The following is a 24,211-nucleotide window of genomic DNA, read 5'->3' as shown; positions in this document are numbered from 1 at the left end:
TTCCTACCCATTGTCAAAGTTAGACACAGGACTCACAGATTTGCCTGACCGCTCTGTTTATTAGCAAAGCCGCTCTGCTAATACACCCAGAAAATGTAAGTACCATACAAGGTTCAAACCCCTTGATTTATACAGTCAAAAGAAAGCCAACTTAACAAGATTAAAAGGGTGGCAAAACTTCACATGATTAGTATGAGGCTAGTCAAGTATCTTCATTTCCATATTAAGCACAGCAATCTCCTGTCCATATCTCCCTGGTTATTTCAATTACTTTCTGCCTAACACCTAGGCTACGTCTACACTGGCATGATTTTCCAAAAATGCTTTTAACGGAAAAGTTTTCTGTTAAAAGCATTTTTGGAAAAATTGCGTCTAGATTGGCAGGATGCTTTTCCACAAGCACTTTTTGTGGAAAAGCATCCATGGCCAATCTAGACGCGGTTTTCCGCAAAATAGCCCCGATCGCCATTTTCGCGATCGGGGCTTTTTTGCGGAAAACACTACTATACTGTCTACACTGGCTCTTTTGCGCAAAAGTCTTTCAGAAAAAGACTTTTGCCTGAACGGGAGCAGCATAGTATTTCCGGAAAAGCACTGATGATTTTACATGAGATCGTCAGTGATTTTCCGGAAATTCAAGTGGCCAGTGTAGACAGCTGGCAAGTTTTTCCACAAAATCATCTGATTTTGCGGAAAAACTTGCCAGTCTAGACACAGCCCAAATGTTTCCTTTTCCTGTTACTCCAGGCATACTTGGCTAGCACTCTGATCTGCATACCTACAAAGAACATTAACAACATTAACATAATTTCCTCTTTCCTGTTCAGAGACAGTGTTCCTTCAACTTATTCAATTATTACAGGATAATTCATCTTTCTCTTACACTATAATTCTTTCTACTTTCACACCATCCTGGCTAAAAGCCATTGATGGACCTAACCTCATGAATGTATTTAGTTCTTTCTTGAACCCTGTTCAAATCCAGTGTTTGTTGATGCTCACAGGAAAGGGAACTAGATTCTGCACACCTGGGCTACTCTGTCCTTCTCTGCACCATCAATACAAATTGTTTTAAAAATGACTACTTGTGTTTGTGACTTTATTGTCACTTTCCATGGTCAATGAGGACATTGCTTGAAGACTGAAGGAATTGTTTGAAAGAAGAAAATCTGCCAGTCTGGACAATATGTAATTGCCTCTTCTCAGTCAAACTATCTAGAGTCGGTGGTTTCAGAAACAGTTGTTAATTCAGGGTGCCTATGGACAGGTATGAAAAGGTAGCTCTGTTTTCCATGCTGAAATACTCATCCACATAGTGCCTCTAAGCACCTCGGAAACTTGATTGTATTTCAAAATGAGTCATCCTGTGGTTCCTTAAAGACTAACACAAATGTATCCTATTGTGGGCTTTCATAGGCAAAACCCAACTCCTCAGATGATGAGCTGGAGTCGAAATAACAGAAATCAATTTATTTATTTGAAAAGTAGCCGTTCTCCTACAAAGCAATTGTGTTATGATCATTAAAAAGAACATAGGATCTTTATAGGGGGAATAAGCAATATCCCACATTTGTTGACAATAAAGTGGCAAAGCAGTTGGCATATGCGTACACGGACACACACACGGTCCAACCAATCGATTTTATATCTACTAGTCCATGTTCTGGAACCAACAAGACTGATCACAAAAGGAGGAGCTGGGGTCTATTGGTCTGGACCGATGCTCCAGTCTTTGACAGGACGTATTGCCAAAATTATGGCAAAGCAGCTTCTTTTTATAGCTGTTTTCCTGCATTGCGATCAGTATGATTAGCACTGCCATGCTGTTTTTCTGCTGGAAGTTTGTTATCTCCAGTGGTTTCTCTTGCTCCTTCTCCTCTCTGTTCTGCCAGGCAAAGTTGGTTTTGATCACAAATATCTTGTCCCAGTTGATAAATGCTCACCCTGTCCCTCAGAGTCCTGGGTTATCCAAAGAGGGCAGATTGATAATTCAGTAATCTGCAACACCATCTTGTCCACTGTTGGATCCTCCCATTAGCATCTCTGGTCCGTTGGTGGCCTTCACACTTATCTCCCACATGTTCCTTCCTCTCACACATAACGAGGGATACAAACCGAATTTCACAAGAACAGATCATGACCTTCTTTCCCTCTGTTATGTTACAATAGCTACTCCAGAATTACAAACACAATAATAACCACAAACATCTAAATCTATTTCTTCTTCCAGATGGTTTGGCAGCATATACAGCATCAAACATATTCAGACTTAGCACATTAAGACTTGAATGCTTAGAATGTCACCAAAACAGGAAATAGGAATTTTTCTACGTCAATTTCAGCAGCCAATCACTGAGGCTATGTCTAGACTGCAAGCCTCTTTCGAAAGAGGCTCTTTCGAAAGCATCTTTCGAAAGAGCCTCTTTCGAAAGAGAGCGTCTAGACTGCACGGAGAAATTTCGAAAAAGCGGCTTGCTTTTTCGAAAGAAAGCGTCCAGTGAGTCTGGATGCTCTCTTTCGAAGAAGCCCTATTTACATTGAAGAACGCCTTCTTTCGAAAGAGGAACTTTCGAAAGAAGGCGTTCTTCCTCGTAAATTGAGGTTTACCGCCATCGAAAGAAAAGCCGCGTTCTTTCGAATTAATTTCGAAAGAACGTGGCTTGAGTCTGGACGCAGGGGAAGTTTTTTCGAAAAAAGGCTACTTTTTTCGAAAAAACCCCTGAGTCTGGACACAGCCAGAGAGAGAATTCGGGATTGGCATTCCTTTGCAAATCTGACCCTGATTCCCTGGGCTTGAACAAAGACATTAACTGGATGTCACATTTGAAAGCCAGGCTCTCCTGCATGTAACACTACATCGTTATATTAAAAGCTGTGGATAGGACATCTCCGGCCCATGTTGGTAGTCACATTAGCAGAAGTCCTACAATTGACAGGTACCTTTTTTCCATTATAAATAACTTGGGAGCCAGGAGCTGTGGGCCTTTTTGAATTGTTGGGCCCTGGGGAAGGTGCCCCCTTTGACCTACATGTCAGTGGTACTGCAGCTGCTATACAGGCAGTCTCCGGGTTACATTGGATCCCTACTTACAAACCGGGTGAGGCAACCCCGCACTAGCTGCTTCCCCCCAGCAGACCAGGGAGATGTGAAGCTAGCGACCCCCCCCCCCCCAGCAGACCAGGGAGACGCGGAGCGGCTTTTCTCAGCAGACACCTCAGCTTGAGAATAAAGGACTGAGGGAAGTGAGGTGTGGGAGAATAAAACTGAGCTCTGGAGAAATGTTTGCCTAGAGTTTCCCCTACAATATGTACCAGTTCCGACTTACATACAAATTCAACTTAAGAACAAACCTACAGTCCCGATCTTGTACATAACCCGGGGACTGCCTGTACATCATATTAATGATTAACGATGAGAGCAATTTACAAGCATTGCACAGTCTGAGCGTAAAGCTCATTCACATAATTCGGACACCTGTTTGAGCCTTAGCAACACTCAGGAGAATCAGACAGGTTCCAGCTTTGTATTGATCAGCATTCAGCTTTGATGGAGCTGGCTTGGTCTCAACCAGCCTCCGAAGGCAAACCAACAGTTTTTATATGGACAATTTGGTTTCACAGTTTGAGCATGTTATGGGTACCTGGCCAGAGCTCTGTGACGGTTCCGTCACACCAGGCTTTTGAAGGTCAGTCTGATACGTTTTTAATTGAAACCTTACATGTTTTTCTTGAAGATCTGTATCATCCCAGCTACACATTAGGCATGGAGGCTGTGTCTACACTGGCCACTTATTCCAGAAAATCAGCCGCTTTTCCGGAATAACTTGCCAGCTGTCTACACTGGCCCCTTGAATTTCCGGAAAAGCACTGACGATCTACTGTAAGAAATCAGCCGCTTTTCTGGAAAAACTATGCTGCTCCCATTCGGGCAAAAGTCCTTTTCTGGAAAACTGTTCCGGAAAGGGCCAGTGTAGACAGCACAGTAGTGTTTTCCACAAAAAAGCCCCGATCACGAAAATGACGATCGGGGCTTTTTTGCGGAAAAGCGCGTCTAGATTGGCCATGGACGCTTTTCCGGAAAAAGTGCTTTTCCGGAAAAGCATCCTGCCAATGTAGACACGCTTTTTCCGGAAATACTTATAACGGAAAACTGTTCCGTTTTAAGCATTTCCAGAAAAGGGTGCCAGTGTAGACGTAGCCGGAGTGTGTCAGGTGATTGCTTCACATGATATTGGACTCTGCCAGTAGGCACTAAGGGGCTGTTGGGTTATAAAAGTACCCGTAGATCGTTTATAGATACATGCGATGTGATTGGCAAGCAAGCAATGCTTTGTGTTGACAGAGAAATGGGGCACCTAAGCCATCTCCCTCTTCTGTATGCCTGGTGTGTTGTCCAAGCACCAAATGTGGAAAGATGCCTTCCATGAGAATGGCCTATGTTTTAGATTAACACAACTACAAAACAAGAAGGAACGATTGTAAAGTTTCCAGATAAGAACGCTGTTTGTGGGCATCTTCGTGGACAGTTTGAATTGAACTAAATACCAAAAAAGGCATTCAGGGTTGGGGTGTGTGACGGCAGGTTGGGGGTCCCCCGTCTCCTGCACCCCGAAATGGCACAAACAGACTGCACCAGCCGGTGGAATAGAGGAAGTTTATTGCCTCTCCAGGATACAGCACAGCACAGATGGAATCTGGTCACAGAGCTGGGCTAGGATGCCTCAGGCCCCCTTGAGATGGGGGAGACTGGGCCCCTAAACTCCAGCCCCTTTCCCTAGGCTGTCTCCTCCATCCTCACAGACAGCAACTCACTAACTCTCTTCCAGCCCTGCCCCCCAGCCAGGGCAGCATTCCACCTTCCTTTGTTCCTCTCCATGGGGGGTGTCTGGCCACTGGTTTGCATAGTGACTCATCCTGTTTTGCTGGGTCGTGGTACCCACAGCAGCCAGTGAGGGTTACCCCAGAGCCAGCAGCATAGAAACCAGCCAGGTACCCCCACTACGTCACAGGGTGTTCTTTCTAAAAGTGAAATAAGCAGGAAAAAATCCACCCCCCCCCCCCCACCCAGAATCACCGTGCTCACGGTGATTCTCTGCTCTTTGGGCTACTTGAAAAATATGGTAGACTCTGAAGAGCAGGTGTTCAGGGAACTTCATAACATGGAGAAGGGGAAATGGATAGAATTGGACCCCAGAACTAAGCTTTCCCAGAAAAGGGATCAACACTGTCTGTGGAAAGTTTCACCCATCCCTGGTTCCATTTTGTGTCTTGGTCACTGTATCAAGGGATGAGGAGCAGGAGGAGCAGGAGCAAACGGGGATGTAAAGGGCTCATCCCTCTGGAGCGCCCCCTTTTGGTCAAGAACGTGTGTCCACAAGCTCCTCTCCTCCCACTGGCTCTGGGTGCGGAAAGGTCCCAGATGTCCTTTCTTCTGGGTTTCCTGGGACCAGGCTTCTTTCCTAACACCTTTTGTAGCTACAAAGAGCTGAGGGGGCATATGGCCCCACCCACACCACTGGATCCTGGCCCAGGGACACCAGACATAGCAGTAGCCTGCTACGTGTCCTCACTGCCCACTGCTGCTCACTCCCTGGGCCACTCTTCCAAGAAGCTGCCCTCTCCTTGTCCTCTTTCCAGACTTTGAAATAAAGTCCTGACTGCACCCTGTCTGGGGTTCTACAAATCGCTGTAGCCCAATACAGCCGGTCTTCAGCCACTAGACCTGGGCATCAGCTGAGTCTGCAAACCAGCCCCCCCTCAGAGCTCTCCGAGGTATTGCTGCCTTCCCAGACTGTCCCTGGGCCTGCCTGGCTTGAACTCCAGAGAGGAACTGCCAGGCCCTGGCCCAGCAGTCTCTTTATACAGGCTTGCTGGACCCTGATTGGCTGTAGTTGAATCAGCCACTCTAGCTTGCCTGGAGGACCTCTCTCTTCTTTCCCGTAGGGCAGGGTGTGGGAAAACAATAAGTGTCTAGTTGGGGGCTTCGAGCTAGTTCCACCCTATCACCGTGGGAAGCAAGGGAACACGTTCTTTCAAATCTCCACCATCATGCACAGCTCCTGCACCAGTCCTTGCCCCGGCCAAACTGGAAGTCAGGCCGACCACATCTGGAGATGGGCCTTTTTGTTCTTTTTTTTCCAAACCCAGTGCTAAAACCGCTGGAAATTTTTTCTTTAAGATTTCTTTAAAGTGGGAAATTGGATTTTCATTTCAATTAGAATTCCATGGACGTCTTTCCCCATCACAACAGCAAATCCCACAGTCAGAGTTTGGTAAGAACGGGAACTTTGGCTATGTCCTGGGGCAGCTCCGCAGGAGGACGGACCATCATGCATCAGAGGGATGCAGTCCAGCCTGGGAACCAGGCCCATGGCAGAGAACTGTGGGCTGTGGTACCTGGGGCCTCTCGGTGTGTTTTGATTCTGTGCTGAAATGTTAAATTTCCAGCTGAAAGATGCTGGCCTGCACAAACACGCCCTCTCTGAGTCAGCTCTATGCAGGATCCAGCTTGCGGTGACAAGAGCAGAATGAACTATCCCTCTGGCTACAACTCTGCAACTCTGATAGAAATTGCATCACTTACTGACACAACGGGAAAGAAGGTGCCAAATTAATCCCCACAGTATCAACTCCATGGCTGAGATACACTGAGTGAATTAATTTGTTGTTGTGTCTCTCTGAGCTCAGGTATTCCCAGTGGCTATGGGGAACTCATCCCATATATCACAGATCTCAGTATAAAACTTCCCAGTTGCACCAAAGTGTGTTTCTATCGATGGAGAAACGCCGCCACGTCTCTCTCTGCTGTCAGCAGGTACGTGCTGTTGTCCTGTTGTCCCGCATTACAGTCACACACCCACATGGACAGTGTCTCTGACAGAAGTCCCAGCTCCTCCCTATTGAGTTAAAGGATGAGAAATTTGCTTGGAACAAATAGGCCGTTAGTTAGTCACAGAAGCCGATGCCTTCCTGTCTATACGTCTCAGGGGTTTCATACAGAGTAATGTAAATGCCGTTATCAGATGCCAAAGAGCTTCATTATCACAAGTTTCACCCCAAGCCAACATGCCAAGGCACAGAGCTCCCCTTGCCCAAAGAGAATAGAGAGATTAACACTCGTTTACTCTCAGCCCTTCGTGAGCTAAGCAATAACCTCACACTGAGATGGTTTCACCCTGACTCTCTCACAGTAGAGACACAAGTCTCTGTTCGCGGCTCAGATTAGAGATCAGGAGTGTTTGTGCAGGGGGAATGACTAACCTGTGTTTCCTTCTACGGGCACATCTAAACTGCCCACAGCTTTCGAAAGAAGAGAGGCAAATCTGGCGTGAATTTGCGTATCTTCTTCCGATCCCATTTTCAGAAGAGTTGGTTTTTTTTTAAAGCAGTCTAGATGTGGTTCTTTCAGAAAAAAGCCCCTTTTTGGAAAGAACCCTGGGAACCTAATTTTTTTAGGAAGAAGGGTTCTTTTGAAACAGGCTTTTTCAAAAGAAGCATGTCTCGACTGCATTTAAAAAAAACTTCCGAAAACGGGATCGGAAGAAAATATGCAAATTTGCACCAAATTTCCATATCTTCTTTCAAAAGCTGGGGGCAGTGTAGACGTGCCCAAGTGTGCTGTGTGTGAAATTGATCAACCAAGTGGCATGCCCAGCTGTGAACATCTGGATATTTTGGATTAAACCCTTCCCTGATCTAGAACTGCTACTTATTGAGAAACTAACCTTCATTTTTCATCACTTACTTCATAGTGAAGAGACACGTTCCCTGAGCCATCCATCTGCCCACATCCCTGTAGCTGCCTGATCTCTACTCAGAGGAGATGGAAGAGGGAAATCACTCGGTGGTGACTGAGTTCATTCTCTCAGGACTGACAGATCGTCCGGAATTGCAGGCCCCTCTCTTTGGAGTTTTCCTATTGATTTATGTTATCACTGTGGTGGGAAATGGGGGGATGGCCTTGTTAATCACGATTGATCCCCGACTCCACACCCCCATGTACTTTTTCCTCCGGAGTTTGTCTTTCTGTGATCTCTGCAGTTCCACAGTGATTGCCCCCAAAATGCTGCAGAATTTCTTAATTGAGAGGAAAAGCATTTCTCGCACTGCCTGTGCTGTGCAAATGTACTTCTTCCTTTATTGTGTTGATGTTGAGTGTCTCTTGCTGGCTGTGATGGCGTACGACCGTTACGTGGCCATCTGTAACCCGCTGCTCTATACGGTCACTATGTCCAGGCAGCGTTGTAACCAGCTGGTGGCTGGGGTGTGCGCTGTGGGGTTGGTGGATTCTGTGATACTGACGTGTTTTACATTCCGGCTGTCATTCTGTCACTCCAACATCATCAGGCATTTCTACTGTGACACCCCCCCACTGCTGGTTCTCTCCTGCTCTGACACCCGCGTCAGTGAGATTCTGATGTTTGCCTCCACGTGTTACATCATAGTGAGCAGCGCTGTGACCGTCCTCCTATCCTACGTCTGTATCTTCTCCTCCATCCTGCGCATCCGCTCTGCCGAGGGCCGGTACAAAGCCTTCTCCACCTGCGCTTCCCACTTGTGTGCGGTGGGCATGTTTCATGGCACCCAACTCTACATCTATTTCCGACCCACCTCCAGCTATTCCATGGACATGGATAAAATAGCCTCCGTGTTTTACACGGCAGTGATCCCCGTGTTGAACCCCCTCATCTACAGCCTGAGGAACAGGGAGGTGAAGGATGCGCTGAGGAAAGCAAAGAATAAATTGATAACCAAGTCTTGATTGTGCTCATCCCTGTGCTGGTTGAGTGACAGGCAGTGGAAAGAGATGAATTCAGTTCCCACCCTATAGTGATGTCATTTTGCAGAGCCCGGGGTGGTATTGTTCATTATTATCTTGTTCCTATACATGTGTCTGTATTCCAACGGGGGCTGCGGGTCCCCCGTGAGATCAGGGCTGTATTTGGCTGTTGCTTCTGGGTGTGCATAAAAATCTAGGTGATGTGTTTTGAAAACGGGGAGCTGGCTATATTGGGAATGAAGAGGGAGCATCAAATATAGCTCCCTCCTCCTTCTAGGGGTGTTGATTTCATTGGTCAGTTGCGAGGGTAACGTGTGATTTCTTTGTGTGAAGCAAAGGGAGTTAGTGCACCTACCTGCCACTCTGCAGCCTTTTCTGTGCTCTGTTGGGTTCGTGTATCTATTCTCACCTGATTTGTGACCATGCACAAGGAGGAGAGAGGTGATTTCCATCACACCGTGCTAGGGCAATGCTTAGAGTTATTTCATGTCAAAGTCCGTTCTATTGCTTGGGATCCATAGGCTAAAGGAGGGGAGTCTCCCCATTCCAAGACATGGGGATCTTCATGTCTATAGGAAACATTACAGAACTAATGTGATGCTCCGGTGTTTGCTGATGCTCATAGAAAAGGGAAACCGATTCTGCATTGCTGCCTTTCCTCGTTCTTCTCTGCACCATCAATACAAATTGTTTTAAAAGGAAGAATTGGTTTGCAACTTTATTTTCATATCCCACGTTGAATGTGGATATTCCTTGAAGAATGTTGGAGTTGCTTGAAGTAAAAAAATCTGGCAGTATGGACTAGAGGCAGTTACCTCTACTCAGTCAAACTATCCAGAGGCAGCCTTCTCAAAAATATTCACAAATTCAGGATGCCAAGGAATAGGTACGAAACTGTGAATCTTCATTTCCTGCTGCCTCTCTTTGCCCATCTCTGAGGGTATGTCTACACTACCCCGCTAGTTCGAACTAGCGGGGTAATGTAGGCATACCGCACTTGCAAACGAAGCCCAGGATTTGAATTTCCCGGGCTTCATTTGCATAAGCGGGGAGCCACCATTTTTAAAACCCCGCTGCTTCGAACCCCGTGCAGCGCGGCTACACGGGGCTCGAACTAGGTAGTTCGAACTAGGATTCCCATTCCGAACTACCAGTACACCGGGGTTCGAAGCAGCGGAGTTTTAAAAATGGTGGCTCCCCGCTTATGCAAATGAAGCCCGGGAAATTCAAATCCCGGGCTTCATTTGCAAGTGCGGTATGCCTACATTACCCCGCTAGTTCGAACTAGCGGGGTAGTGTAGACATACCCTGAGTGCGAGTCAATAGATTTGCCTGCCTCATTCCACAGTGCACAAATGTTGATGCGTCTTTCTTTGAGCCTCATCAACATAGTAACTCTAAGCACCTCGCAAACTTGAATGTATTTAAAAAAAGTAGTCCTGTGGCTCCTTAAAGCATAACACGTATTTCTTTAAATTATCATGAACTTTCGTGGGCAAAACCCAACTCTTCTGATGAGGAGCTGGAGTAGAAATACCAGAAACCAAGTTATTTATTTGAAAAATAGCCGTTCTTCTACAAAGCAATTGTGTTTTGCGTATAGGAAGCACAAGGGATCTTTCTGGGGGGGAAAGGGCAATATGCCGTGTTTATTGAGAATACAATGGCAGGCAGTTGTTATATACATACATAGACAGACACACACACACACACACACTGTCTCACCAATCCCTGTCCATGGCCAACCAGACTGCTTACGAATGGAGGAGCGGGGGGTCTATCGTTTCGGACCAATGCTTCAATCGGTGCAGACCGATGCGCCAGTCTTTGACAGTACGTACCCCCAAATTATGGCAAAGCACCTCCTTAATATAGCAGTTTTCTTTCATTGGGATCAGAGAGCTTTTCTGACGGAAGTTTGTTATCTCCGGTTGTTTCCCTTGCTCCTTGTCTTCTTTGTGCTGCCAGGGTAAGCTGATTTTGATCACAGATATCTTGTCCCCGTTGATAAATGCTCATCCTGTCCCTCAGGGTCCTGCGTTATCGAAAGAGGGCAGATTGATAATTCAGTAATCTGTGATGCCTCCTTGTCTCCTGTTGGATCCTCTCATTAGCATCTCTTGTCCAGTGGTGGCCTTCACACTTATCTCTCACACATTCCTTCCTCTCACACATAACGAGGGTTACAAACCGAATTTCACAAGAGCAGATCATGACATTCTCCCCCTCTGCTATGTTACAGTCGCTACTCGGGAACTACAAACACAACAATAACCACAAACATCTAAATCTATTTCTACTTCCAGATGATTTGGCAGCGTATACAGTATCAAACATATCATGACCTAGCACATTAAGATTTGAATGCTTAGAATGTCACCAAAACAGGAAATAGAATTTTTCTACGTCAATTTCGGCAGCCGATCACAGAGGGAGAGTTCAGGATTGGCATTCCTCTGCAAATCTGACCCTGGTTCCCTGGGCTTGATCAAAGACATTAACTGGATATCGCCTGCTACAGCCAGTGCCCGCTACCTCTACCAACTGCATTGTTACATCCAAAGAGAGGAGGGGACACTTCCAGCCCACTTAATTAGCCTCACTAGCACCAGTCCTACAATTGACAGGTACCTTTTTTTCTGTTCCATATAACTTGGGAGCTTAAGGCCTTTTTGAATAGCGAGGACCCAGGAAAGGTGGCCTCTTTGCCTTCCCCACCACAAGCTAAATATGAGTGAAGAGTTTGACACTGTTGCAGAAAAAGCAAACTTGATTCTGGGCTGCATTTACAGGAGTGTGGTGAGCAAGACACGAGAAGTCATTATTTCGCTCTACTATGCACTGATAGGTGCTAGGAGTGATATTAATGCCGGCAGCAACTTAACCACAATTCATAGAGTCTAAACTTTAAACAGAATCCTATAAATCGAATATCTCTTTGAACCTTAGCAACACACAGGAGAGCCAGACGGGTTCCAGCTTTGTACTTAGCAGCGTTCAGCTTTGATCCAGCTGGCTTGGGGCCTACCAGCCTCCCAAGACAACCCAACATTTGTTTGGGGTTGGACAATTTGGTTTCTCAGTTTGAACATGTTCTTGGTACCTGGCCAGAGCGCCGTCATGGTTCCATCACAGCAGGCTTTTGAAGGCCGGTCTCATCTGTTTCTATTTGAGACCTTCCACACTTTTTTGTGTGTAAATCAATATGCATCCCAGCTACTCATTCGGTCTAGTGAGTGTGTCAGGTCTGGCAGGTTTTGCTTCACCTGCCATTGGATTCTTTGCCAGTAGGCACTAAGGGGCTGTTGGGTTTCAAAAGTACCTGTAGCTTTTGAACAATTATAGAAATCTATATAATGTGCCTTGCAAGTGCGCAGGGCTCTGTGTTGGGAGAAAAATGGGGCACCTCAGCCATCTCCCTCTCCTGTCTGCCTAGAGTGTTGTCTAAGCACCCAGGGTGGAAAGATGCCGTGCAGCAGAATGGCCTTTATTATAGGTTAAGACAATTATAAAAAAAAGAAGGAACAAATATAAAGTTCCTATGACATTGGATTGCCTGTGGGCATCCTCCTGGGCGTTCTGCATTGGACTGAATACCAAAATGGCATTCAGGGTTGGGGTGTTCCTTCTAGCAGAGAAATAAACACAAAAAAGTCACATCCCACCCAACATCGCCATATTCACTGTGATTCCCTCCTCTTTGGTCTACTGGAAAAACATGGTAGACTCTAAAGAGCAGGTGTTCAGGGAACTTCATGACTCAGAGCTCTGTGAAGGGGACATAGATAAAATTGTACCTGGAACTAACTTGTCAGGTTGCCGGGTGGGAAAAAAAATCCATGTTCGGAAACCAAAAGCAGACAAAAATTCTGGTGAATTGAAAAGTCAATCAACAAACAAAAAGTGATTCTGAGTTGAATGAATCATTTCAATGCCAGCACTTCTCCCTCTCCACAGCCAACTCTTCAGCTCATGCCAAAATTCCTGGATGTAAAAACAAGGGGACCAACATTGTGTGTGAAAAGTTTCACCCACCTCTAGTTTCAATTTGTGTCTTGGTCACTGTGTCAAGGGATGAGGATCAGGAGGAGCAAATGCGGGTGTAAGGGTTCACCTCTCACAAGTGCCCCCTATTGGCTGAGAAGAGGTCTCCACAAACTCCTCTCCTCCCGTTGGCTCTGGACGTGGAAGGATCCCAGACGGCCTTTCTTCTTCCTCTTATAGGACCAGGCTTCCTTCCTACCCACTTGTGTAGCTACAAGGAGCGGAGGGGGCCTATGGCTCCACCCACAACACTGGATCCCGGCCCTGGGATACCAGAAATACCTCTAGACCACTTAGTGTCCTCATTGCCCAATGCTGCTCACTCCCTGGGCATCTCCTCCAAGAAGCTGCCCTCTCATTTCCCTCTTTCCGGGCTTTGAGATAAATTCCTCACTGCACCCTGTCCGGGATTCTGCATTACAAACATGGCCGGTCTTCAGCCACAGGACCTGGGCTTCAGCTCAGTCTGCAAACCAGCCCCCACTCGGAGCTGTCCGAGGTACCGCTGCCTTCCCAGTCCCTCCCTGGGGCTGTCTGGCTTGAGCTCCAGAAAAGAACTGCCAAGCTCTGGCCCATTAGCTTCTTTATACTGAACCCTGATTGGCTAAAGCAGAAGTAGCCTCTCTAGCATCCCTGGAGGACCCCACATCTGCTCTTTGGCCTGGGGAAGGTGTGTCCAGGCCACAAGCCTCCCGTAGGTGGTTTTGGGCCATGCCACAGGGAGTAAGCGATGGGAAACACTCCCCCAAATCTCTACCATTATGTGCACCTCCTGCACCAGTCTTTGCCCCTGGCAAACTGGAAGTCAGGCTGACCACATCTGGAGATGGGACCTTTTGTTCTTTTGTTTCCAAACCTGGCACTCAGGCTGGCTTCCTTCAAAGATTCCTTCAAAGATTTTTTTTAAAGTGGGAAATTGGATTTTCGTTTCAACTAGATTTGCATAAACATCTAGTTTTCCTTCAAAAAAAGCCAATCCCACACTCATAGTTTGGCAAGAACAGGAACTCTAGTGATGTCCTGGGGCAGTACCGCAGGAGGACAGACCATCCTGTATCAGAGGGGATGGAGTCCAGCCTGGGATCTGGGCCCATGGTAGAGGAGGATGGGATGTGGTATGTGGGCCATCTCTGGCTGTGTCCAGACTCCATGCCTCCGTCGACGGAGGCATGTAGATTAGCCAGATCGGAAGAGGGAAATGAAGCCGCGATTAAAATAATCGCGGCTTCATTTAAATTTAAATGGCTGCCCCGATCTGCCGATCAGCTGTTTGTCGGCAGATCGGGAGAGTCTGGACGCGATGCCCCGACAAAGAAGCCTTTCTTCATCGACACAGGTAAGCCTCGTGAAACCAGGTTTACCTGTGTCGATGAAGAAAGGCTTCTTTGTCGGGGCATCGCGTCCAGACTCTCCCGATCTGCCGACAAACAGCTGATCGGCAGATCGGGGCAGCCATTTAAATTTAAATGAAGCCGCGATTATTTTAATCGCGGCTTCATTTCCCTCTTCCGATCTGGCTAATCTACATGCCTCCGTCGACGGAGGCATGGAGTCTGGACACAGCCTCTGTGTGTTTTGTTTCTGAGCTGAAATATTAACTTTTCAGCTGAAAGATGTGGGTCTCCACAAACACGCTTTTCCTAGCTCAGTTCTATGCACAACCCAGCTTGCAGTGCAAAAGCAGAATGAAATATCCCTCAGGCTTGGACTCTACAACTCTGATAAGAATTACATCATTTACGGACACAGGGGGAAAGAAGGTGCCAAATTAATCCCCAAGGCATCAGCTCCATGGCTGAGATTCACTGAGCTCGTTAATTAGCTGTTGTGTCTCTCACCTCAGCTATTCCCAGTGGCTCCAGGGATCCTATCCCATAGATCACAGATCTGATAATAAAACCTTCCAATTGCACCAAAGTGTCAGTTTCTACCGATGGAGAAACGCCGCCACGTCTCCCTCTGTCTTATGCACAGGTACGTTCTATTGTCCAGCTTCAGAGTCACACACTCACAGAGACAATGTCTCTGACAGAAGTCCCAGCTCCTGCCTATTGAGTTAAAGGATGAGAAATTGGCTTGGAAAAAATATAGGCGATTAATAAGTCACAGAAGCTGGTGCCTTCCTCTCTTTACGTCTCAGGGGTTTTATACTGAGTAATGTTCATGCCGTTATGAGATGCCAAAGAGCTTCATTGTCACAGTGAGTAAGTTTCACCCCAAAACCGACATGCTGAGCCACAGAGCTTCCCTTCCCCAAGAAGGGTGGAGAGATTGACACTTGTTTACTCTCAGCCCTTTATGAACTAAGCAATAACCTCGTTAGCTAGAGATGGCTTTCACCCTAAATCTCCCACAGCGAAGTCACAAGTCGCTGTTTGCTGCTCCAATTAATGAACAGGAGTGTTTGGGGGCGGGGGGAATGAGTGACCTGCAGGTCCTTGTATGTGTGCAGTGTGTGCCATTGGCCAAACAAGTAGAATGACCAGCTGTTAACTAATGGTGCGGTGGTTTAAGCTCTTCCCTGATCTAAAACTGCAATCTATTGAGAAACTAATCTCCATTTTTCATCACTTACTTCATTACAGCAAAGGGACACGTTCCCTGTTATATCTACATGTCCGCATCCCTGTAGCAGCCTGATCTTGGCCCAGAGGAGATGGAAGAGGGAAATCACTCGGAGGTGACTGAGTTCATTCTCACAGGACTGACAGATCGTCCAGAGTTGCAGGCCCCTCTCTGTGGGGTGTTCGTAATGATTTATGTTATCACCCTGGTGGGCAACGGGGGGATGATCTTCTTAATCACAACAGACCCCCGACTCCACACCCCCATGTACTTTTTCCTCCGGAGTTTGTCTTTCTGTGATCTCTGCTGCTCCACAGTGATTGCCCCTAAGATGCTGCAGATTTTCTTAGCAGAGAAGAAAAGCATTTCTCGCACTGCCTGCGCTGTGCAAATATATTTCTTCCTTTATTGTGTAGATATTGAGTGTCTCTTGCTGGCTGTGATGGCGTACGACCGTTATGTGGCCATCTGTAACCCGCTGCACTATACGGTCACCATGTCAAGACAACGTTGTAACTTGTTGGTGGCTGGGGTGTGCGCTGTGGGTTTGGTGGATTCTGTGATACTGACATATTTTACATTCCGGCTGTCGTTCTGTCGCTCCAATCTCATCAGGCATTTCTACTGTAATTTCCCCCCACTTATGGCGCTCTCCTGCTCTGACACCCACATCAGAGAGATTCTCATGTTTGCCTCCACATGCTACATCATAGTGAGCAGCGCTGTGACCATCCTCCTGTCCTATGTCTGTATCTTCTCCAGCATCCTGCGCATCCGCTCTGCCAAAGGCCGGTGCAAAGCCTTCTCCACCTGCGCTTCCCACTTGTGCGCCGTGGGCATGTTTCATGGCACCCAACTCTTCATGTATTTACGTCCCCCCTCCAGCTATTCCATGGACACCGACAAAATAGCCTCCGTGTTCTACACGCTGGTGATCCCCATGTTGAACCCCCTCATCTACAGCCTGAGGAACAGGGAGGTGAAGGACGCCTTGAGGAAAGCCGTGAATAAATTCCTGGCCTAGTCTTGGACCTGTTCATCTCATTGTGGTTAACCGATGGGCAGTGGAAACAGGGCAATTCAGTTTGCAGCCCATTGTGATAGCATTTCACACAGTCCTTCGTAGAATTGTTCATTATTATGTTGTTGTTGTTTTACGCGTGTCTGTATTCCAAGACGGGCTGCAGATCTCCATTGAGAACAGGGCTTCTCTCCAATATTGCCTTAGTGTGCACATCACAGTCTATGTGATGTGCTTTGAAAACAGGAAGTGGACTATATTGAGAAAGAAATGGGGCAAAATGTCTCCCGCTTCTTCCAGTACTTTGGGCAGTTCCATTGGTGACGTGTGCGATTTTTGTGGGGAAATCAAAGAGAGTTTTCCCAGTATCCTGCTATTCTGCAGCCCTTTCTGTGCTCTGTGGGGTTCCTGTACCTACTGTCACCTGCTTTGTGTCCATGCACGAGGAGGAGAGAGGTGATTTCCATCACACCGTGCTACGGCAATGGGAGAGTGATGTCACTGATGAGTCGAGCTTTACATTTCAAAGCCCTTTCTATAGCTTGGTACCCATTGGCTAAGGGAGTGGAGTCTCCCCATTCCCAGACATGTAGGGAACATTACAGAACAGATAAGATGCTCCAGTGCTTGTTGTTGTTCATAGGCAAGGGAAATAGATTCTGTACTACCGGGCTCCCCTGTCCTTCTCTGCACCATCAATTAAAATTGTTTAAAATATAACAATGAGGGTTTGCTGCTATATTTTCACTTCCCATGTTCCATGAGGATATTCCTTGAAGAATGGAGGAAATATTTGAATGAAGGAAATCTTTTAGTCTGGACACCATGCAGTTACCTGTACTTAGTCAAACTTTCCAGAGGCAGCGTTTTCAAAAGCCATCACTCATTCAGGACAGCAGTGGACGCCAATGTGGATCTTAAATTCCTGCTGCCACCCTTTCCTCATCTCTGAGTGTGAGTAAGTAGGCTTGCCTGCCTTATTACTGGGTGCATCAATGTGGATGTGTCTTTCTATAACCCTCATCAACGTAGCAACTATGAGCAGCTTACAAACTTGAATGTATTTAAATATAAGTCATCCTGTGGCTCCTTAAAGGGTAACACATATTTCTTTAAATTATCATGACCTTACGGGGGCAAACCCCACTTCTTTAGCTGGTGAGCTGGAATAGAAATACTAGAAACCAAGTTATGTATTTGAAATGTAGCTGTTCTTCTACAAAGCTTATAGGAAGCACATGGGATGTTTATATGTGGGAGGGGGGTTATCAGGTGGACTAGGTCCCAATGCTCCCTACAGGAGGCCAGAGGCCTTGCCATACTCCATCCCAGTGAAAGGGGCAGAAGAGAGATCCTCCATTCTGGAGAGAGTGGCTGTCTCCATGTCAGCCAATCAGGGCCCAGCAGACCAGTGTAAAAGAAGCTTCTAGCCTAGCGCCTGGCAGTTCCTCACAGGAGCTCGACCAAGGCAGATCTATATACTGACGGGGAGAACAGCAGCACCATGGACAGCTCCACGTGTAAGCTGAACTCTAGAGCTAGGGGAGGCCCAAGTCCAGTGGCAGAAGATTGGCCACGTGCTAAATATAAGAACTCATAGCACTGTGGACAGGGCTAGTGAGATCCTGGCCTCAGATCCTTGTGATGACCAGACCAGGGTAGCCCCCGGGGGAACTGAGCCAGGGAGCTACCAAACAGCCAGGCAAAAACTTACCTGACATCCCTCAGCCACAGAGGGGACCACACATGGGTGGAGTGGGTTTTAGGGGGGAAAGGCAATACGCTGGGTTTATTGAGAATACAAGGCAAAGCAGTTATCATACGCATACACAGACAGACAAACACACACACGGTCCCACATGTCCATGTCCAGGACCAACTATATTGCTTACAGAGGAGTGGGGGGGTCTATCAGTGCAGACCCATGCTCCAGTCTTTGGCAGGCTGTACCCCCAAAACTATGGCAAAGCACCCCCTTTCCATAGCAGTTTTCCTCCATTGGGATTGGGGAGTTTTGCACGGCCATGCTCTTTTTCTGAGGGAAAGTTGGGATCTCCTTTGCTTCCCTTGCTCCTTCTCTTTTTTGTGCTGCCAGGCTATGCTGGTTACCATCACAGATATCACGCCCCAGTTGATAAATTCTCACCCTATTCCTTAGGGTCCTGGGTTATCCAAAGAGCACAGATCGCCATGCAGTTATCTGTGACGCCTCCTTCCCCACAGTTGGATCCCCCCTTTAGCATCTCTGGTACGGTGGTGTCCTTCATGCTTATCTCCCACACGTTCCTTCCTCTCACATATAACAAGGGTTACAAACCGAATGTCACAAGAGCAGATCATGACATTCCTTCCCTCTGTTATGTTACAATAGCTACTGCAGAAATAGAAACACAATGGTAACCGTAAACATCTCAATCTATTTCTGCTCCCAGATGGTTTGGCAGAGTGTACAGCATCAAACACACTGAGACGTAGCACATTAATACTTAGAATGTCATCAAAATCAGGAAATAGGATATTTTTATGTCAATTTCAGCAGCCGATCACAGAGGGAGAGTTCAGGATTGATATTCCTCTGCAAATATGACCCTGGTTCCCTGGGCTTGATCAAATACATTAACTGGATGTCGCCCGCTACAGCCAGTGTCTACCACCTCTAACAACTGCATTGTTACATCCAAAGGGAGGAGGGGACACTTCCAGCCCACTTAATTAGCCTCACTGGCACCAGTCCTACAATTGACAGGTACCTCTTTTTTCTGCTTCATATAACTTGGGAGCTGGAAGCTTAAGGCCTTTTTGAATAGCCGGGACCCAGGGAAGGTGCCCTCTTTCCTCTCCCCACCAGTGGTACTGCAGGTGCTAGGAGTGATATTAATACCGGCAGTAACTTAACCACAATTCATGGAGTCTAAGCTTTAAACACATTCATATACATCGAATATCTATTTGAACCTTAGCAACACACGAGAGAGCCAGACGGGTTCCAGCTTTGTATTTACCAGCGTTCAGCTTCGATCCAACTGGCTGGTGGCCTGCCAGCCTCCCAAGGCAAACCAACGTTTGTTTGGGTTGGACAATTTGCTTTCACGTAGGAGCATGTTATTGGTACCTGGCCACAGCCCTGTGATGGTTCTGTCACACCAGGCTTTTTGAAGGCCAGCTATATATTAGATGCACTGAGTGTGTCGGGTTTCGCAGGCATTGCTTCAGTAGGCACTAAGGGGCTATGAGTCTTATAGAGGTATTCATAGCTCATGTAGAAATATAGTAATACAAGTGATCTGCTTTGTAAGCGCTCAGTGCTCTGTGTTGGGATAAAAAATGAGACACCTCAGCCATCTCCCTCTCCTGTCTGCCTGGTGTGCTGCCTATGCAGCCAATGTGGAACAATGCCATACATCAGAATGGCCTGTATTATAGATTTAGAGAACTACAAACCAAGAACATATATAATATTTCTATGAGAGTGCATTGCTTGTGGGCATCCCCTTGTGCCATCTGCATTGAACTGAATGCCAAAATGGCATTCAGGGTTGGGGTGTTCCTTCTAGAAGAGAAATAAACACAGAAGTCACATCACACCCAACATCACCTTGTTCACAGTCATTCCTTTCTCTTGGGTCTACTGGAAAAACACGGTAGACTCTGAAGAGCAGGTGTTCAGGGAACTTCATGACTCAGAGCTCTGTGAAGGGGACATGGATAGAATTGGACCTGGAACTAACTTGTCAGGTTGCTGTGGGGGGAAAAAAATTCATTTACCGAAACCAAAAGCAGACAAAAATTCTGGTGAATTGAAAACTCAACCCAAAAAAATGTGTGATTCTGGGTTGCATGAATCATTTCAGTCCCACCACTTCTCCCTCTCCCCTGCCAACTGTTTAGTTCATCCCAAAATTCCTGGAAAAAGAAAGGGACCAGCACTGTGTGTGGAAAGTTTCACCCACCCCTTGTTTCATTTTGTGTCTTGGTCACTGTGTCAAGGGATGAGGATCAGGAGGAGCAAATGGGGGTGTAAAGGGCTCACCTCTCGCAAGTGCCCCCTTTTGGCTGAGGAGAGGTCTCCACAAACTCCTCTCCTCCCACTGGCTCTGGGTGTGGAAGGATCCCAGACGTCCTTTCTTCTGAGTTGCCTGGGACCAGGTTTCTTTCCTACCCACTTCTGTAGCTACAAGAGGCTGAGGGGGTCTATGGCCCCACCCACGCCACTGGATTCTGGCTCTGGGACACCAGAAATAGCACTGGCCCACTAAGTGTCCTTACTGCCCACTGAAGCTGCCCTCTCCTTGCCCTCTTTCCGGGCTTTGAGAGAAATTCCTCACTGTACCCCGTCCAGGGTTCTGCAATTCACCCTAGCCCAACACGGCCGGTCTTCAGCCACAGGACTTGGGCTTCAGCTGACTCTACAAACAGGCCCCAACTTGGAGCTGTCCGAGGAACTGCTGCCTTCCCAGTCCCTCTCTGGAGCTGCCTGGCTTGAGTTCCAGAGAGCTTCTTTATACTGGGCCCTGATTGGCTGAAGCAGAAGCAGCCTCTCTAGCATCCCTGGAGGACCCCACATCTGCTCTTTTGCCTGGGGAAGGTGTGTTCAGGCCCAAAGCCTCCAGCAGGAGGTTTTGGGCCAAGCCACAGGTGGCAAGCAAGCGGACACACTCCCTCAAATCGCCACCATTATGTGCACCTTCTCCACCAGTCCTTGCCCCTGGCAAATTGGAAGTCAGGCCAACCGCATGTGGAAATGGGAAGTTATGTTCTTTTGTGTCCAAACGCGGTGCTCAGGAAATTTGTTCCTTAAAAGATTTTTTTAAAGTGGGAAATTGGATTTTCGTTTCAACTAGATTTACATGGAAATCTAGTTTCCCTTCAAAAAAGCGAATCCTACACTCATAGTCTGGCTAGAATGGGAACTTTAGTGATGTTCCGGGGTGCAGGAGGACAGACCATCTTGCATCAGAGGGGATGGAGTCCAGCCTGGGATCTGGGCCCATGGCAGAGAAGGATGGGATGTCCTACCTGGGGCATCCCTGTGAGTTTAGTTTCTGAGCTGAAAGTAGTTGGTCTCCACAAACACACCCTTTCTAGGTCAGCTCTACACAGGACCCACCTTGCAGAGGCAAGAGCAGAATGAAATATCCCTCAGGCTTGGACTCTGCAACTCTGATACAAATTGCATCCCTTACTGGCACAAGGGCAAAAGAAGGTGAGAAATTAATCCCCAGGGTATTAGTTCTATTGCTGAGATTCATGGAGCTCGTTAATTTGTTGTTGTTTCCCCGAGCTCAGGTATTCCCAGTGGCTCCCAGGATCCTGTCCCATAGATCACAGATCTGAGAATAAAATCTCCCAATTGCACCAAAGAGTCAGTTTCTATCGATGGAGAAACGCCGGCACGTCTCTCTCTGTCTTATGCGCAGGTACGTGCTGTTGTCCTCTGTAAGACTCACACACCCACACGGACAGCGTCTCTGAGAGAAGTCCCAGCTACTGCCTATTGATTTAAAGGATGAGAAATTTGCTTGGAAAAAATAGGCGATTATTTAGTCACAGAAGCCGATGCCTTCCTGTCTTTACCTCTCAGGGGGTTTATACAGACTAATGGCAATACTGTTATGAGATGCCAGAGAGCTTAATTATCACAAGGAGCAAGTTTCTCCCAAAACCGACATGCTGAGCCACAGAGCTCCTCTTGCCCAAAGAGGATGGAGAGATTGATGCTTGTTTACCCTCAGCACTTCATGATAAGCAATAATCTCCTTAGACACAGATGGTTTCACCCTGATTGTCTCACAACAAAGTCACAAGTCCCTATTTGCTGCTCAGAACAGAGAACAGGAGTGTTTGTGTGCGGGGATGACTAACTTTCATGCCCTTGTAGGTGTGCAGTGTGTGAAATTGACCAAACAAGTGGAATGCCCACCTGTGAACTAACGGCTCTGTGGTTTAAACCCTTCCCTGATCTAGAACTGCTACCTATTGAGAAACTAACCTCCATTTTTCATCGCTTACTTCATTAGAGCGAAGGGACACGTTCCCCAACGCATCCACTTGTCCACATCCCTATAGCTGCCTGATCTCGGCTCAGAGGAGATGGAAGAGGGAAATCACTCGGAAGTGACTGAGTTCATTCTCTCAGGCCTGACAGATCGTCCAGAGTTGCAGGTCCCGCTCTTTGGGGTGTTCCTACTGATGTATGTTATCACTGTGGTGGGCAACGGGGGGATGATCTTCTTAATCACGACAGACCCCCGACTCCACACCCCCATGTACTTTTTCCTCCGGAGTTTGTCTTTGTGTGATCTCTGCTGCTCCACAGTGATTGCCCCTAAGATGCTGCAGATTTTCTTAGCGGAGAGGAAAATCATTTCTCACGCTGCTTGCGCTGTGCAATTGTTTTTCTTCCTTTATTGCATTGATATCGAGTGTCTCTTGCTGGCTGTGATGGCGTACGACCGTTATGTGGCCATCTGTAACCCCCTGTTGTATATGGTCATCATGTCCAGGCAGCGTTGTAACCTTCTGGTGGCTGGAGTGTTTGCTGTGGGGTTGGTGGATTCAGTGATACTGACGTGTTTTACATTTCAACTGTCATTCTGTCACTCCAATGTCATCAAGCATTTCTACTGTGACTCCCCCCCACTCCTGGCACTCTCCTGTTCTGACACCCGCATCAGAGAGATCGTGATGTTTGCCTCCACATGCTACATCATAGTGAGCAGTGCAGTGACCATCCTCCTGTCCTATGTCTGTATCTTCTCCAGCATCCTGCGCATCCATTCTGCCAAAGGCCGGTGCAAAGCCTTCTCCACCTGCGCTTCCCACTTGTGCGCAGTGGGCATGTTTCATGGCACCCAACTCTTCATGTATTTACGTCCTCCCTCCACCTATTCCATGGACACCGACAAAATAACCTCAGTGTTTTACTCGTTGGTGATCCCCATGTTGAACCCCCTCATCTACAGCCTGAGGAACAGGGAGGTGAAGGACGCCCTGAGGAAAACCATCAATAAACTCCTAACTCAGTCTTGAATCTGTTGATCTCAGTGCTGGTTGACGCATGGGCACTGGAAATGGGACAACTGAGTTTGCAACCCATGGAATACCCCCATGGGCTGTGTGAAATGACATCACTTTGTTATTATGTTGTTATTGTACATGTGTCTGTACTGCAACATGGTTTTCAGGTCTCCAGTGAGATCAGGGATTTTCTCAAATATTGCCCTAGTGTGCACGTAATGATCTAGGTGATGTGGTTTGAAAACTGCAAGCTGACTGCGTTAAGAAAGAAAGGGGGCATCAAATGTAGCTCCCTCTTCTTTCCAGCCGTGTTGATTTCATTGGGCAGTTGTAAGAGTGATGTGTGTGATTACTGTGGGGGGAACCAAAGGGATTTTTCTCGGCTTCCTGCGACTCTGTAACCCTTTCTGTGTTTTGCAGGCTTCTTCTATATATTGTCACCTGCTTTGTGTCAAGGCATGAGGAGGAGAGAGGTGATTTCCAACACACTGTGCTAGGGCAATGAGAGAGATATGTCACTGATGTGTAGACCTTTGCTTTTCAAAACCCTTTCTATAGTTTGGTACCCGTGGGTTAAGGGACTGGAATCTCCCCACTCCCAGACATGGAGATCTTAGCATCTCTTGTTAATATCACAGAACCTATATGATACTTCCGTGAATGCTGATGCTCACAGGAAGAGGAAATAGATTCTTCACTCTTTGGCTCCCTCGTCCTTCTCTGTACCATCAATACAAATTGTTTTAAACATAAGAATGTGGGTTTGCAACTTTATTTTCACTTCC

General features: G+C 47.1%; 3 protein-coding genes across 3 annotated transcripts; all 3 read left to right on the top strand.

Moving 5' to 3' along the window:
- Window positions 1-7,822: 7,822 nt before the first annotated feature.
- LOC102452212 (olfactory receptor 8U9-like) lies at window positions 7,823-8,761 on the top strand. Its single transcript, XM_006116430.3, has one exon. The coding sequence runs from the start codon at window positions 7,823-7,825 to the stop codon at window positions 8,759-8,761; it is 939 nt and encodes a 312-aa protein (XP_006116492.2).
- A 6,718-nt stretch (window positions 8,762-15,479) lies between these two features.
- LOC102451962 (olfactory receptor 5AR1-like) lies at window positions 15,480-16,412 on the top strand. The gene has a single exon (XM_075926103.1). The coding sequence runs from the start codon at window positions 15,480-15,482 to the stop codon at window positions 16,410-16,412; it is 933 nt and encodes a 310-aa protein (XP_075782218.1).
- A 6,087-nt stretch (window positions 16,413-22,499) lies between these two features.
- LOC102451721 (olfactory receptor 8U9-like) lies at window positions 22,500-23,438 on the top strand. The gene has a single exon (XM_014570160.2). The coding sequence runs from the start codon at window positions 22,500-22,502 to the stop codon at window positions 23,436-23,438; it is 939 nt and encodes a 312-aa protein (XP_014425646.2).
- The last annotated feature ends 773 nt before the right edge of the window (window positions 23,439-24,211 follow it).

This window comes from Pelodiscus sinensis, chromosome 4 (assembly GCF_049634645.1).
Source record: "Pelodiscus sinensis isolate JC-2024 chromosome 4, ASM4963464v1, whole genome shotgun sequence".
NCBI lineage: Eukaryota > Metazoa > Chordata > Testudines > Trionychidae > Pelodiscus > Pelodiscus sinensis.
This window is presented reverse-complemented; position numbering and strand designations above follow the sequence as displayed.